Source organism: Triticum dicoccoides, chromosome 1A, assembly GCF_002162155.2.
Source record: "Triticum dicoccoides isolate Atlit2015 ecotype Zavitan chromosome 1A, WEW_v2.0, whole genome shotgun sequence".
In the NCBI taxonomy this organism is placed as follows: domain Eukaryota; kingdom Viridiplantae; phylum Streptophyta; class Magnoliopsida; order Poales; family Poaceae; genus Triticum; species Triticum dicoccoides.
In genome coordinates this window covers 67,820,833-67,836,796 of record NC_041380.1, presented here as the reverse complement: position 1 = coordinate 67,836,796, position 15,964 = coordinate 67,820,833, and the positions used below count along the sequence as shown (strand labels likewise).

The 15,964-nt window shown below is 41.7% G+C and overlaps 1 protein-coding gene across 2 annotated transcripts; it reads left to right on the top strand.

Annotated features, from left to right (window-relative positions):
• The first annotated feature begins 8,529 nt into the window (after window positions 1–8,529).
• Window positions 8,530–13,715, top strand: LOC119363527 (RNA polymerase II-associated protein 3-like). 2 transcript variants are annotated; one of them, XM_037628909.1, is made up of 11 exons: window positions 8,530–8,933; window positions 9,315–9,398; window positions 9,511–9,635; window positions 9,915–10,036; window positions 10,152–10,234; window positions 10,421–10,528; window positions 10,743–10,856; window positions 11,480–11,644; window positions 11,728–11,822; window positions 11,928–12,025; window positions 13,376–13,715. In XM_037628909.1, the coding sequence occupies exons 2-11, from the start codon at window positions 9,315–9,317 to the stop codon at window positions 13,504–13,506; spliced, it is 1,125 nt and encodes a 374-aa protein (XP_037484806.1). In that variant the 5' UTR covers window positions 8,530–8,933; the 3' UTR covers window positions 13,507–13,715. The 2 variants fall into 2 exon arrangements, with proteins under 2 accessions (XP_037484806.1, XP_037484798.1); XM_037628901.1 differs by having other exon boundaries at window positions 8,531–8,933; window positions 11,459–11,644.
• Window positions 13,716–15,964: the final 2,249 nt, after the last annotated feature.

The following is a 15,964-nucleotide window of genomic DNA, read 5'->3' as shown; positions in this document are numbered from 1 at the left end:
ATGCCCTCTAGACTGACTGGTCAAAACATCGGTCTATACCTCGGGGGGCATTGTAAAATATTCTTTTTCCAAATTTTCTTTCATAGGCATGATTGGCACATGTGGGTCACCATGATCAAGAAAGTTTGTATGATTTGGAGGTGGTGGGAAAAATCACATTTGTTCAAAAACTGGCTTAAGTTAGACCAAATGGCCCCTCCGGAATGCCGTCATTTTTTCGACCACCTCCTAATCACCTCAACTTTGGCACACATGATCTCTTGCACAAACAAAGGTGGGTTTCCAAGGTTTTATATTTTTTTTGAATTTTTAATTAATTTATAATGCCCTCTAGACTGACTAGTCAAAACATCGGTCTATTCCTTAGGGGGGCATTGTAAAATATTCTTTCTATTTTTTGAATTTTTTAAATTTATAATGCCCTCTTATATTGGTTTATTTTTTAATGCCCTCTTATATTTGTTTATTTTTTAATGCCCTCTTATTTTTTTGAATTTTTTATTTATAAAGCTAGGTTTCCAAGATGGCTAGGATGGCCCATGCTTTTCCTTTTCTTTATTTTTTTCCTTTTCCTTCACTTTACATAAAAATTACCTGAGCACTCAAAAAATAACATAAAAATTACATGACCCCTCAAATAATAACATACCAAAAATTCAAAAGGTGTTTTTATCAAACACATCTTTTTGACTATTTATATTTTCTTTTCTTATAAATAAGTGACATTTTCAAAATTCTAATAAGTAGGGTAATATAACTTTATTACAAGATAGAGTAGATCTTATTTCAAATTCCTTTTTTTGCACACATTATTTTTAACTAGTATTACATTACTCTTCTAAATTTACATTTAATTCCTTCACACTTTGATGATGGAATATTTGCTCTCTAATTGCAACATAGGTTCAAATGATGGAACATTTGATCTTTTTGCTTATTCAAATTATTCGTTGATGGAATGTGTGAGGATGAACAATTATCACTAACTTTACTAAACCCCATGTACTATAATTCATGACAGCCATTTTGGAACATGTGTGAGGATGAACAATTATCACTAACTTTACTAAACCCCATGTACTATAATTCATGACAGCCATTTTGGAACAATTATCACTAACATTTGATCTTTTTGCTTATTCAAATTATTTGTTGATGGAATGTGTGAGGATGAACAATTATCACTAACTTTACTAAACCCCATGTACTATAATTCATGACAGCCATTTTGGAACATTGCCACATTCAATATTTGGTGTAATTGGCACATGGGCACAGCATGTTCCACTTGCCCACATCATAGACAAGTGTTGCAGCATGTCTGAAGCAACACCGAAGCGCCATTTGTGTTCATTGCACCATGAAACAACAACTAAACATGAAGGAAGCATTCACCACCAATAAAGTTAAGGCCACACATATATAGATAGCATTCTAGGTTACCACCACAGGTAGCAGGCAGTTCACAACAGATGCAGTTCAGACACACAATACATTACATTACATTACATTAATATAGCTAGTTTCCAAGCAGTTCTGACCCAAATACAGCTTTCCAAAAGTAAAACATCATCAAATATACTGATGATGAGTATGGCTTCCAGCTTCTGATGATCAGCATGATGTAGGACTAGAGGTTAGGGTTTCTCAGGACCTTCAAGAGGGCACAATGTTGAGCCCTGATCTTGTACTCATGACTGGAGATCAATGTAGCCCGGCAATGTTCCATCAGATGCTCCAATAACCCAGACCTGGGCTTGGGCTTCCTGCAGTAGGGGCAGCGGTACTTTTCAGTCCTCTAGTTGTGATACATACCAGGTCCTTGGGCCCTGATCTTCAACACCTCCTTCTCTTCAAAGGACTCAACGTTCCCCTCATCCACATCATCTCCAGATTCATACTGCACACATTAATAACTGACATTAATACATTATGCATTCAAAAACTATAAACACGTAATACTAACTCAATGCAGAAATAACAATTCAACTAGGCCTTACCTCGTACGGCTGATCTTCATCAGAGTCATCTGGGTAGAACCCAGTCTTGTCCCACTTCCTCTTGTTGCCCACAAGATCCTCCTCCTCTTGCTATATTGTCAAACAAGCACATCAATTACAATGAATTGAATTGCAGTTCACTGAATGTCATTACAAACAAAATTGTGAATGTGAACCACATTGGTATGTTGCAAGTGACCAAATGCTTTCCTTACAAATGCAGAATCTAAGGAATCAATCAAGAGACAAATTATTTCCTTCATAAATGCTAATGAAAATGCAAGCTGGATTCTTGTCATTCCCTGGATTGACCCAACACTTTTTTTGAGGGAATCCCCCCCCCACTAGTTAATGGAAACATATAGAATATTTTGTTGCTAGGATCCTGCCTTGGAATGTTTACTTCACACTTTACATATAGTATATACTAATTACAGAAGCCAACTACAAATTTTAATATGCACAAATTACTGTTTTTGGGATAATGCAGCAAAGCTCCTACACATATTAACATAATGCAATAGTTAATTAGGTACAACTTCAACTGTAAATGCATACATCTCCAACAAACATCTAAAATTTCATTACTTACCTAAACAACAACAAATTATACTATAGATGAATCTTGTATCATCTAAATCAATTCATTGGCACATCAAAATTGATGCATTCCAAATCAAATATGTTTCCATCCAGTATCATTGAACCACAGATCAAATCAAATAATCATAAATGTCAGCAGCATTGAACTACAGATCTAATAATCATATGACATCTATCTGACCTTAAATTCCCCCTTAAATAAGGTATTCAACCTCATACTAATTAAAATCTAACAAGCAAAATTTCCACTACTAATCTAATAAGCATCTGAAAAAACCCCAAGATGATTTTATCTCTGAAGCAACGGCATTGCAGAGGATGTTCAATGCTGTAAATATCTCTGAAGCAACAGCAAAATTCCACTACTAACCCAAACTAAATAAGCATAGACTGCCCCTTCCCCTCGAGCACGCTTCCCCTCTCCTTCAGAAGCCCCAATCCAACACAAACAAATCCAACCCTTGAGAAGCTCTTTTTGATTAACATGACAACACCCATTACATGAGCACATCCCTCACTATATTTACAACCAATCTAATGCACCATCTAATCACCTCAGGTAGACAATTTCCAAAAACACAAGGCCATGCACAACCCATCTCATAGCCTCTGCCTGACAGGCATCAATCAAGCATCAAATAACTGCAACTATGACAACATGCATCAATCAAGCATCTAAGAATTGCAACTATGACATGCATAATCCCTAGAACTAAGCATCCATTTAATTAATCATCAAGCCAAAGAACTAAAGCAGGCACCAACCCAAACCAATAGAGAAGTATATATTTGAGTAATCCATTGTCTAATCCTCAAGCCAAGCACCTAAAGAATTGCAAAAATTCCACTACTAATCTAATAAGCATCTGGAAAAACCCCATCCCTCAATCCGGCTACTTCTAACCTAATCTAATAATCATAAGTGGCCCATCATTCTTGCACGAATCAAATACAGAAAAACCCTAATGCAGAGAAAACCCTACCTCCAACAAATCTAACCAAACAAAGTTCTGGCCACAAACCCTACAATCTAAAAACTACCAACTAAAAGTGATAAGCAGATACCTTCTGCTCCGCCTCCTCCTCGTCGGAGCCGGCCTCCACCTTCTCCCCCTTCTCCACCTCATGCGCCTCGCCAGAGCCCGCCCCCACCTTCTGCGCCTCGCCAGAGCCCGCCTCCACCTTCTGCGCCTTGCCGGAGATCGCCAGAGCAGGCGCATCTGGCTGACCGCGCCGCTGCAGCCCGCCCCCGCTTTCTCCGGATCTCCAGCGGAGGGAGCACCGCGTTGGACGCCGGCATGCCCCCTCACAAAGGTGCCCGCAGTGACCTGTCGCGCCTGCTCCACCAGATCTGCGCCCCAATCGGGGCGCTCGCCTCCTGCGTCCGCCATGGCGATGGAGAGGATGCGGTGAGGGAGACGAGGAGGTTGGAGAGGAGAGGGAGTGGGGAGTGGAGAGAGGGAGACGATGCGGCGGGGGGAAATGGTGGGCGATGCGGCCGGAGGTGGTTGCCGTCCACATTTATATGATGGGACAGTTTTGGCAACTACCCGTGACACGTGTTGCCACGCGGGGCGGCTTCACGCGTGCACGAAAGGCCGCTATATACAAACAAATACGTATACGGCCGGGCATACGATCTAACCGGGCCCGTACTGGCCTCCCAGGGCTCCTCGATGGCTATACGCGGGGGCAACAAAGACGATCGTGCCCCTCGTTATGAACCATTTTTGGTTCATCCTGGCCGTCGATGTGTTTTTCCACCTCGCGTTCAGCCTGGGGGGGAGCAGCGGAGCAGAAACGTTTGAAACTTCAAAATATTTTATAGCTCAAATCATTGGTCCAATAAAAAAATCGTTTTCACATAAAAAATCTATCGCGACGAGATCAATGAAACTACTCCCTCCGTTTCATATTACTCGTCGCTAACTTAGTACAACTTTGCACTAACTCAGCGACAAGTAATATGGAACGGAGGGAGTAGATCTCATGTTGACATGTTCTGATGACCTTTCTTTCACGCAAATAGTTACTGGCCTAGTCTAAGTTATCAACTCTAATGTATGTATATTTCATGCTATTTACACATAAGTCATCGTGATACGTTTTCAACAAATTTTTTGTAGCGACCCGATCCCAATGGATCGTAGTCTCTATGCTTAAGTGTCATGCCTGGATCGGTATGCTGACACATACAATACTCGAGGAATTATAACAGAGTTCAATCACACACTTATTACATCGAGGTCCTCATAGAGAGTATTTATTACAATAATATGGCTAAAGGCCAACTAAACAAAATAACTGCGGAAACTTCAAAGATAAATGAGTCCATCCAACTCCACGACAAATACCGAGTGCATGACAACGATCTATCGCACCATAATCCTCGTCTGAAAATTCTGCAACATGAGACGCTGCAGCCGTGTAGGTCAGCACATGGAATATGCTGGCAAGATCACACTATAAAACAATGATGAACAATAGCTATCACTACATGCATATTTGGCTGGTGGAGGCCCATGGAGCTTAGTTGTTTGGTCCAGTCCTGTCTGGTTTTTTTAATGATAAACAGGCGTAGATGTAATCTAAGAACAATATTGTGGCGTGTGTAGCATGTGTGAGCGGGTGTTGTATGGGTTCTTGTCTCATTTCTTCTTCTTAATTTAATGACACGCAGATCTCCCGCGTGTTCGAGAAAAAAGAGAATGTTAAATACAGGTGATAAAAGTATTGCCAGTATGTTATCTTTCTGTTATAGGCCAGGGATCAGAGCGAGAGCAACGGCACACAAGATAAATTAATAACCTGACACTCAACTTTATATTCCTTAACTTTTTTTGTTTTGTCAAATTGATCCACACTGAGAAGAATTCTTATTATCTCTTCAGATCTTGCTGGACTGGCTTCAATGGGGTTGGCAACTCTTTGCTTGGGCTCTGTGAAGATATTTTGGACAAATTTGCATTTTTTACAGTCCACTGATGATCTTAATCTGGTTTGGGGTATTCTGAGAATTGTTTCAGGCTTTATTTGGTACCAACATGAGTGACTGTTAATACTCCTTTGATTTACTCTTCACATGGATGACCAAGATTTTGTGTAGACATTTTTGTTTTCCTTGTTATACTCCACCAAGAATTCTGTCGAGTATTTGCTCGGGCTTTTCTCAATCATCTGGAGACGTGAACTAGGATAATTCCTGGCAATACTAGCTCCCTGGAAATTAAGACAAGACACAATCCCTACATATATGGTAGCTGAAACTTTGCATTCTAACTAGTTAAATCGGCCCCTCTTTTATGTAAACTCTTGTATGTCTACCATAGATAAACTGGCCCCTCTTTTGTGTAAACTCTTGTATGTCTTGTACATGGATTGCAGGTTTTAGTAACATCTTCTTTGCTTGAGAGATTTTTGTAGGCTCTGTTCTTTTCCACTAGGAGGAATTGGTAAGTCTGTGCTTTTGGACAAATTGTTTTTTTAGAAACTTTTGGAGAATTTGGTGGTAGTCTCTCATCTCTTGAGTTTTTTTGAGTTTGTGCACTGTTGCTTTGGCGGATCGATTTCTTGGGCCAAAATGATACATGGGTGTGGTAGAGAGTCGGTAGTCTGGGCCGCATGGCCGCCCGGAGAATAATAAAAAAGTAAAAAAAAGAATAAATGGAAGCCGCTGACGTGTGGGCCTCCGCCGGCTATCGGCCAAATTTCGTGTTTTGACCCTTTTCGTATAGAAATTTAGGATCTGACCCCCGTTGAAAAGAATTTCGGGATCTGACCCTTTTTCCTACCGCCAGGGGTTCTGGCAGTAGGGTTAGATAGCCTACCGCCAGAACCTGCGGCGGTAGGATACTTATCCACGTCAGCAGCGTTAACGGTCTCCGTCCCACCCTACCGCTGCTGGTCCCGGCGGTAGGCTGTCCGACCCTACCGTCAGGGCCCCTGGCGGTAGGGAGGGCAGTTATAAGCCGTGGGTCACCCTACCCCCCTCCCCCCCAACCATCCGCCCCAAGAACAGAGGAGTTCTTCCTCTCGCCCCCTCTCTCATCTCCTCCACTCCCCTCTCTGGTCTTCGTCGTTTGATCATCATTTTTGAGGATCGAGATGGCCCCGAAGAAAGCAAAGTAAGCTCCTTCAATCCCTTCAATTAGTTTTAGTCAAATAGCTTTCGATCTGTCGCATTATTTGATTCAAATCACTCCCCTTTTTGCACTAGATTTAATTATTTTGAACCCTAGGATTGATTTCGGTTGATTCTAGATGTTATATTGTGTTAGATATGAACTCTAGTCACTAGTTGGTATGGTTATGTGAAGATGAACCCTAGTTCATATTATTTTGGGAGGATTTTTTTGGTATGATGCATGTTGGAGGAATTTATTGTGATATGATGATGCATGTTGATATGCTATGATGCAACATGCAAGTAGTGGATATAGTTGGAGAACAAATGTTGAACCCTCAAGATGAACCTAGTTTATGATATGATGAATAATGGAGATAGATGTGGTTGGAGAAATATGATATGGTATGATGCATTTGACCACATGATGAACCCTAGGTTTAGATTTTTTTTTCAAGGTGATTAACCTTTGTGCGATGAATCTATATGTTTAGGTACAAAAGCTTGGAGCAAGCACCGCCGACTCCATCACCGCCTGCTCCTCCCACTCCTCTCCAGCACATTCCGTCAGAGATGCCGCTCCCGTACATGTACGAGACCTTCCCCGAGCTGCTACAGCCGGTGGGATCTGTCTCAGACGAGGTCCTAGAGGCCACGAGGGCAATGCGGTGGCATGAGAGGGCATAGCGGATCCTTGACGATGTCATGGCTTGGTCGCAGAGCGTGAAGGAGTGGAAGGAAGTGAAGGCAATGATGGAGGCAGATTCAAGTATCTGACGTGTCTGTCGGGAAGCGTGCATTGAAGTTGCGCAGAATTACGCCAACTATCTCCTGAGCAATTTGGGTGGAGAATCTACTTCGAGAGCAATGCGGAGGAGAAAGTCAGGATGCCGCCCCCAAGTGCATATGCGTTCAATATCATCAACTGGGGAAGGGCAGAGGCGAAAACTCCAGCGGGGAGGGCAAGGTGGGAGTGCTTGAACGGCCGGATGCCAACCAGCGTTCCGCCTCCGCCTGAACCGGTGGATCCGCTGCCGTTTCTGTCTCCACGGCCCGGGCTAACATACGAGGAGCTCTGAAGATGATGATGTATGCCCGCTCTTCGAACTTATCAGCAAATCGTCCTATTAGTTTGTCTTGTGTCTTTCAATTATGTTCTCGATGAATAATGAAACTATGTGCCTCTTGTAATGCCATTTGTTCATTATCTATTCAGTTTGAACATTAAGTTAACTTCATGCCATTTGTTCTTGTCAATATGAGTATACTTTCATGATAAAAGAAATGAGTATATACTTTCATGATAAAAGATATTGATTTTGAAAAGAAGCAATCAATTAAACTTGAAACTCATAAAACACATGACCCTTCCGTCATGGACCCTGGCGGTAAGGTCACACAACCTACCGCCAAGGCACTTCGATATTTCGTTACAGAAACTTCCCGAGGCAAAAATCCAGCAACCACCTACCGTCAGGTGTTCTGGCGGTAGGGTTCGACAGCCTACCGCCAGGTCCACTGGCGGTAGGTTACTTATCCAGGTCAACTCGAGCAAACGGTTGCTGTTTCCCTCCATCGCACCATGCCGCCAGAACCCCTGATAATAGCGAAAGGGTCAGATCCCGAAATTCTTTCCAACAGGGTCAGATCATGAATTTCTATGCGAAAAAGGTCAAAACACTAAATTTAGCCGTCGTTGAGCCGGAGCATGGCCGCACGGGTGACCGACGACGAAACAGGCTGAACTAGCAGGACCATTTTTTCCCCCCGGAGAGAGTACTAGTCGGCTGGACCTAACCATGTGCCGCAGAGTGGTTCGAGCTCGACCGAGCCAGCCAAAAAGCCTGCCCGCTTCCTCTTCCAAGAAACGCTAGCGCCGCCGCCGCCTCCCTCGACGCCGGCCTCCAATCCAACCATCCCTCCCCTAATCCAGCAGAGAGGCTTCTCTGCCTGACCTTGCGCTTCGCTCGGTAGAGAGACAGAGCGCCCGGCTCACCGCGCCGACGCGCCGCTGCACTGCCCCTGCCCACCGCGTCGTCCCGCTTACGCCGCGCCTCCGAGCCGCCCCCGCCTCCGCTGGACTGCTGCGCCGCTGCGTCAGGCCGGAACCCCGCCCCTGTCGGCTCGCCTCCGCTGCACCGCCACGGGCGCCTGCTGGTCGAGCTCGCCCACGCGTTCCCACTCTCGCCGCGCCGCTGCTCCAAGAGGTGATGGATTTTCCCGGACCTGTACCCTAATCCCCGTCAAACAGTAGCCTAGCATGCTTAGGGTGTTTTTTCCAATTTTCATTTCTTAGAGCTTGACTTGATGCATTTTCTTACCAATCTCATGTTATAGAAATAACAAGATGAATATGTTATGCGTAGTTTTATCTACTCCCTCTGTCCCAAAATAAGTGACTCAAGTTTGTACTAACCTTAGTATAAAGTTAATACAAAGTTGAGTCATTTATTTTGGGACGGAGGGAGTACTTTGTTGGATCATTAAGCACCGAGATCAAATTCTGAAATAATGCTAATGCAGTCAAACCATTTTTTTGGGTGCATTATCGAATCTAACCATATCCATCTTGTTTGTTGTTATTAAAGATGGCTGGTCGGTACAATCGCACAAACTACTCTTCCTACCTGAACGACGAACCAATGCCTGACGCCACTTCAGAAAAGGAACAGGTATGTATATATGCATCCCAATACAAACCCTTGTGATAACTTTTCGACTGCTGTGTTGAGAGTCCGAGACCAGTTCCGTGAACCTATGTTGTTTCTGTGGTTGTGTATGCAGGGTAATGAGTACTTCAAGCAGAAGAAGTTTGCTGAAGCGGTTGAGTGCTACTCGAGAAGTATCGCATTGTCGCCGACGGCTGTTGCCTTTGCCAATCGAGCTATGGCGTATCTTAAACTAAGAAGGCAAGTTCCTACACTAGAACCATGCTTGTGTTTGCTAGCCTGTGGCATTTACTGGTTTGATTGTGCTAGTAGCTGCAATTGATTTACTATAGTACACCTTATTTGTGGCTCTAACCATAATTCTGGTTGATGGATAGATCAAGCGAAACTTTCAGACTGCTGATATTCTTCTTTGCTATTTGTGCTAATATCTCGCGTTTTCCCTGTTGTGGAACTTGAGAGCCATGTTTTACGGTCACTATCTGGTTTAGTCTTACGTTTTTATCTGGAACTTAATAGATTTGAAGCGGCAGAGAATGATTGCACTGAGGCTCTGAATCTGGATGACCGTTATGTTAAAGCATACTCACGCAGAATTACTGCAAGAAAAGGACTTGGGAAGCTTAAGGAAGCAATGGATGGTATTCTGCGTTTTAACCCTTCTTGATTTTCCATTTGACAGTGCTTTCCTTGTAAGCTTAATTCTTGTCTGCGTGAACATTGACAACTATTGTACATTACTTATTTGCATAACAGATGCTGAATTTGCTGTAAGTGTCGATGCTAACAATCCAGAATTGAGGAAACAATATTCTGAGATAAAGGCACTACTCATGGAGGTGAGCAGCTATTTACTTCAATTTTCATCTGATGTGTTACCATTAGTGTTCGCATCCAAGCTCTTTGGTCAAATTTTCTATTCATTACTTATGTATCCACATTCAATCTTAGATGTTGTATTGAAGTATGACTGTCTGTGATGCCCCCTCCCATTGCTTGTAATAATGAGTTTATTACTTCTGCAGAAAATGGCCAAGAGAAGTTCAGTTCAAGCTAAGCATACAATTTCTGAATTTGATAAAGCTGGGGATAGAAAAAATATCACTTCTCATGCACCAAGTGATCCCCAGAAGGTAGGTTATAGTGTTCTATTGCATGATACGCTGTGTCTTTCCCTTTACTAGGAGTAAAGTTTTCCAACTCTTTGTCAGATTAATATAATTCATGCACATGGCTTGCGATTTTGAAGTAGCCCTCTGTTCTGTTTCTTGTAGAGCTGGTTACATTCCACCTGAGGTCTATTCAGCAAACATGTTTGGGTTTGTAATTTCTGATATAATTCTACAGGACAGTTTCATGGAAGTTGATCCGCCTGGGAGAGCTGCGGCTGGGATCAGAGAATTATCAGGTGGTGCGTCCAAAGGAGGATCTGGTGTAAGCCTCAAAGACAATAACATGCAGGTGCGGTCTGACTAACATATCTGGCTATCATAAATGCCCATGATATTGTGTCCCCTTATATAGGAGTTGGCTAAAACTAAGAGATGTATGATTTGTGTGTTGGTACTTATCAGCTTATACCATTGCATAGTTTGCATCGTCAATGATATAACCTGCATAGCATATGAGTTTGTCTGCTTGTTCATGCATTTTGCTGAAATATAGTATTTGATCCTTATGGACATATGAAAAAACTGGTTCATGTATCTGAAGTTCTCAAAATCCATCAAAGCTTGGTAGCTGGACTGGCTTCCAGTAGCTAACATGTCAATTCAAGCAGTGGAAAGCCTGCCCACTGGGCAAGTTTACTCTTTCAAATTAGAATGTTGATTCTGTGGTGGAGCAGAGTGTTTGGGTGGCTGGAAAACCATGAAGGAGCAGGCAGAGGGCGAGCCCTCCCTAGCCATTGAAGTAATACTTAAAGTTCTGCATATAGGAGCACATTTATGTTCTACTAATTTAGTGCAAATGTGATGTAAAGTACTGATTTTGCACACTTCTTTGGGGAATTTGAAGTAGTGTTGCTTCTTCCTGTTACATTTCAATTCTTTAATTTAATGCAGCAATCTCGAGATGCTAAACAGAAACCTGGACCAGAAATATCAGTGCAAGAGCTTGCATCACGTGCTGCTTCACGATATATATCCAACACTGTAAAAAGTGTGAAGACACCAAAGACAGCTTATGATTTTGAGGTTTCTTGGAGAGCTATCTCTGACGACCTTACCCAGCAAATACAGTTGTTAAAGGTTTATTCTCATCCTCTTTTTGGTGTCTTAAATTAATGGCCGTATGTACATTTCTAATTGTCACTTTCTTGTTATGTGATCAGTCAATTCGACCAGAGAGACTTCCAGAGATTTTTAAGGATGCACTTTCATCAGCTTTTCTGATTGATATCGTGAAGTGCACAGCCTCAATTTTCCGGTGTGCTTGCCTCTTACGTTTTTTAAAGTGTTTCTTACATTCTCTTGCAGTACTCTCATGACCTGTACTGTTATTACCTATTATTAATTTGTATTATGTACTCAGGGATGATGCAGTGTTAGCAGTTAGCATTTTGGAGAATTTGGCGAAAGTTTCTCGCTTTGACTTGATCATCATGTGCCTCTCACCCATGCATAAATCTGGTATGTTTGAACTTGCTGCCCTTGCATCCATCGTATGTTTTCCCTTATCATGCCCAGCTGTTTATTAGTAGTAGTAGATTGATAGTCCCTCATCTGGCATTCCCTTGGTGTTATTTAAAGATCATGAAAGATTATTTGAATTGCATTTGCCTATACTCCTGTGTTGCTGATGTAGTCTAATCCAATGGTGGATATGGATAATCCAAGCGTTATGCGTTATTAGCCATTAGGTCGACTTCTTAGGTTCTGCCACATCATGCTTCTAGGTTTTTCCAGTAAGAGTGCAAAATTAAAATTTGTCACATGGCAGCCTTGCTGCTCATGTCGCTAGATTGGCACCGCTGGATGCCAGCAACGTGGGACTGCACCTCCCTACCTCCATGTGCAGCTGCTTTTTATGCGACCTTCCTACCATCCATGTTCCCCAATACGTAACATCATGTCCCTGTGAACTTCAAGAGCTGAGCTCTGGATGGTGGCACCGTGGTAGATCCAGTGGAGCACCACAGATGTGCCTGGGCAAAGTCATAACGCTGTATCGGGATATTTAAATGGAAGGGAGATAGTTCAGAGCTGGTTTGGCGGGGGCAATAGTGGCCCGGAGGTCGCAGATGAGATGGGGAATGGAGCATGGTTTTCGAGTCGACGAGTCGTTCTGGGGTAGCGACTCTTGAATAGTCGACCCTGTAGTTGCGACTAGTCGCAACTCGTCGACCAGTCAACACGTTGAGTCGAATTTTTTTTACGACTCATTGACTGGTCGTTTGGCTCAAAAACAGGGGGATGGAGAGGCATGGTTAGGGTGTGGTTCAGTTTCGAGCGTACAGGCCAGCCACAGTCTACTGTAGGCATGGTTAAGTCAGGTTGCTACTGTGCACTACGGACTTGACCGCCAAGCAGTCACCAGTCACCACTGCTGCGGACTTGACGATTTGGAGAAAGAGAATATACGGAGAGGTTCAAGGGGGCGAATCATCCGAGCTCAGCAGAGGGTTGTGCACATGTGAACATGTTGATATGGAAGTAGTATATTTCAACATGCCTATACATAAACCATCCAAATACAATGCTGATAAAAAAATGAAGTAGTGGGATCATATACAAATGTGCAAAAGAACCCAGCTGAAGGGATCTTAGATTGGGGAACACATCTTAGATTGAGTTACTGGGAGGCCAATTTTTAAACGAGTAGGCTCCCCTCACCAATTCCAGTGACCTGATGATTTCTTAGAACATTCATTTCAATGAATCTGTGTATTTGGACTTTGGACATACTGGTGTTAACTAGTTGCACAGCATCATTTATTTGACAATACTCTATTTGCTGCTGCTTGACTCTTTTCCGGTCAGAACTGCGGAAGATATGGAGTCAAACATTCCTTGTTGAAACTGCATCACCAGATCAAGTTGAAGCCCTCAGGCGGCTGCAAGCCAAATACGTTCAAGGAGGATGGCATGATGACATGTTCACTTTGAGCTAATGACGACTTGATGAGGTTGTAAAGACAGTTCCCTAGAGATCCCTCTGCCCTCTAGTCCACCGATATCGGAACACAATTGTAGAATGAATCTTAATTCTCGTTGGAGCAGTGAACCATAGGAGGACTTGATTCAGAAACATCAATGGAACCATATGATTGTGAATCATGTTTTTGAGATTTCCTGGAGCTTTGCTGGTTCGAAGGTTGCCTGTGCCTGTGCTTTTCTTTCTCGCATACATTTGTGCATTTTTGTGCTCTGTAAGTTGTAGGGTTCATGGTGGGTTTCTTTTTCTCTGTTGATTGTTATCTTCCTTCCCATAGACAAATTCACCGAACTACAGAAACATTATATATTTTTCAAGTGGCTTTTTGCATTGAAGCGCTGAACAATTTTATGATATGAACACTTTTTATTTGCCTATGGCAACGAATACCATAGGCGGTAGGTCCGTCTTTCTTTCCTAACTCCAATCCACCAGCTTACGGTGTGTAGATCTGACTCCTCTGTCATCGCCGGAGGGAGATGAAGATCCGCGGTCTGGTGAGCACGGGGATGCGCTTCGGCCGACAAGCCACAAGGTTTTGGTCCGTCCGGTTGTTTTGCAGCCAGCCGCTTAGAGCATCTACAATTGGACTCATATCCGCCCCCAAACGCCCGTGCTGTTTGATCATGGTGGTTCCTATTCCACGCGTAGGTCGCTACCGCATACCCCCCGCGCTTATTCCTTTCCTTATTTCTCTTTCTTTTCTTTTTTTTCTTTTACATTTGTGTGCCATCTATTCAAATTAGTGAATGTTTTTGAAATCATGAATATTTTTTTGGAAAGGACATTTTTTATTGAAACCATGAACATTGTTTATCTTTCACTCACATTTGTTTGAAATCGTGAACATTTTTCAATTCCGTGAACATTTTTTACAATTCTGCAAAAAACAAATCTGAAACCGTGAACATTTTTTTGAATCAGCAGAACATTTTTTCAACAAACATTTTTTTAATTTGGTGAACATTTTCTTAAATTCACAAACATTTATTTATATTCTTTTGGAAAATGCATGAAGATTTTTCAAATCCATGAACATTTTTATTAAATTTGTTGACATGTTTTGAAATTCATGAACATTTGTTTATATTCTTTTTGAAAATGCGTGAACATTTTTCAAATCCATGATTTTCTCAGAATCAACGAACAATTTTTGAATTGATGAATCGTTATTAATTTTTCGAACAATTTTTGAAATTGAAGACCATTTTTAAATTTTGAAAATAAAATAAAACAATAATGGACAATTTTTGAATTCATGAACATTTTTTCAAATTCATGAACAGTTTTGGAATATGTGAACATTGTTTTTGATTTGCTGAACATTTTTTCAAACTCGTAAACATCTTTTGAATATGCGGACAATTTTGTTTGATATCACGAATAATTGTTAAATCTGCAAACATTTTATAACTTCCCGAACAGTTTTTAAAAAATCATGATAGTTTTTTGAATTTATGAACATATTGTGATTTCTCAAACTTTTTTAAAATTTTGCTTTTCCTTTGAAATTCTGAAATATTTTAAAGCAGAAAAAATAAAAACAGAAATGAAAAATCAAACAGCAGAAAAACAAAATAATAAAAACAGGGGTGTCTCGCACACACATGGGCCGGCCCAAAAACTGTGCAGGGGAGCAGATAGGTGCACGTTCCTTCTAGTTGCGCGCAGTTCGCCAAATAGGAGGTCCCTCTGGTCCGTGACCGGACAGAAAAATGTCACCCAACCGCACCTGGCAAATCCGGCTCCAAACACCCGAACTGACCTATAACCTCTATGTCTACGCCGCAACTATTTCTCGCATTAAACTAGGCGGTAGAGAAGTGTCGCCGAAGGTTCTAAGTATTTGGGCCAGCCCATTCATTCACGCATTAAAGTAAAAAGAGATCACCAAATGCGAGTTCAACGGAAGGATACCTAGTCTGGAGAGAGATGAGTCATGTTGCTAGCCACTCCGCCACATCCATTTCGTTGTAAATACTAGGGGCGCGACCTACTTGATGCCATTTGAGCCGGGTTTTTTTCGTTTTCTTTTCTTTCGTTTATTTTCTTTTTTCTTCTCTATTTTCATTCTTTTTTGCATTTTATTTTTCTTATGCTGTTTTTGTTTTCACTCTACATTTTTGTATATGTCAAAAATAGTTTTTTTAATAAGCAATCAACATTGTCCAAACGCTTATTCAACATTTTTCAAATGCTTGATCAATGTTTTACTTATTTCAATATTTTTCAAATGCTTGTTCAACATTTTTTAAATACACGTTTAACATTTTTTATATACATGATCAACATTTTTTAAAATACTTGTTCAACATTTCTTTCTAATACTTGTTCAACATTTTTAAATACTTGTTGAACATTTTTTCAAATACTCATTCAACATTTTTCAAACACTTGTTCAACATTATTATATT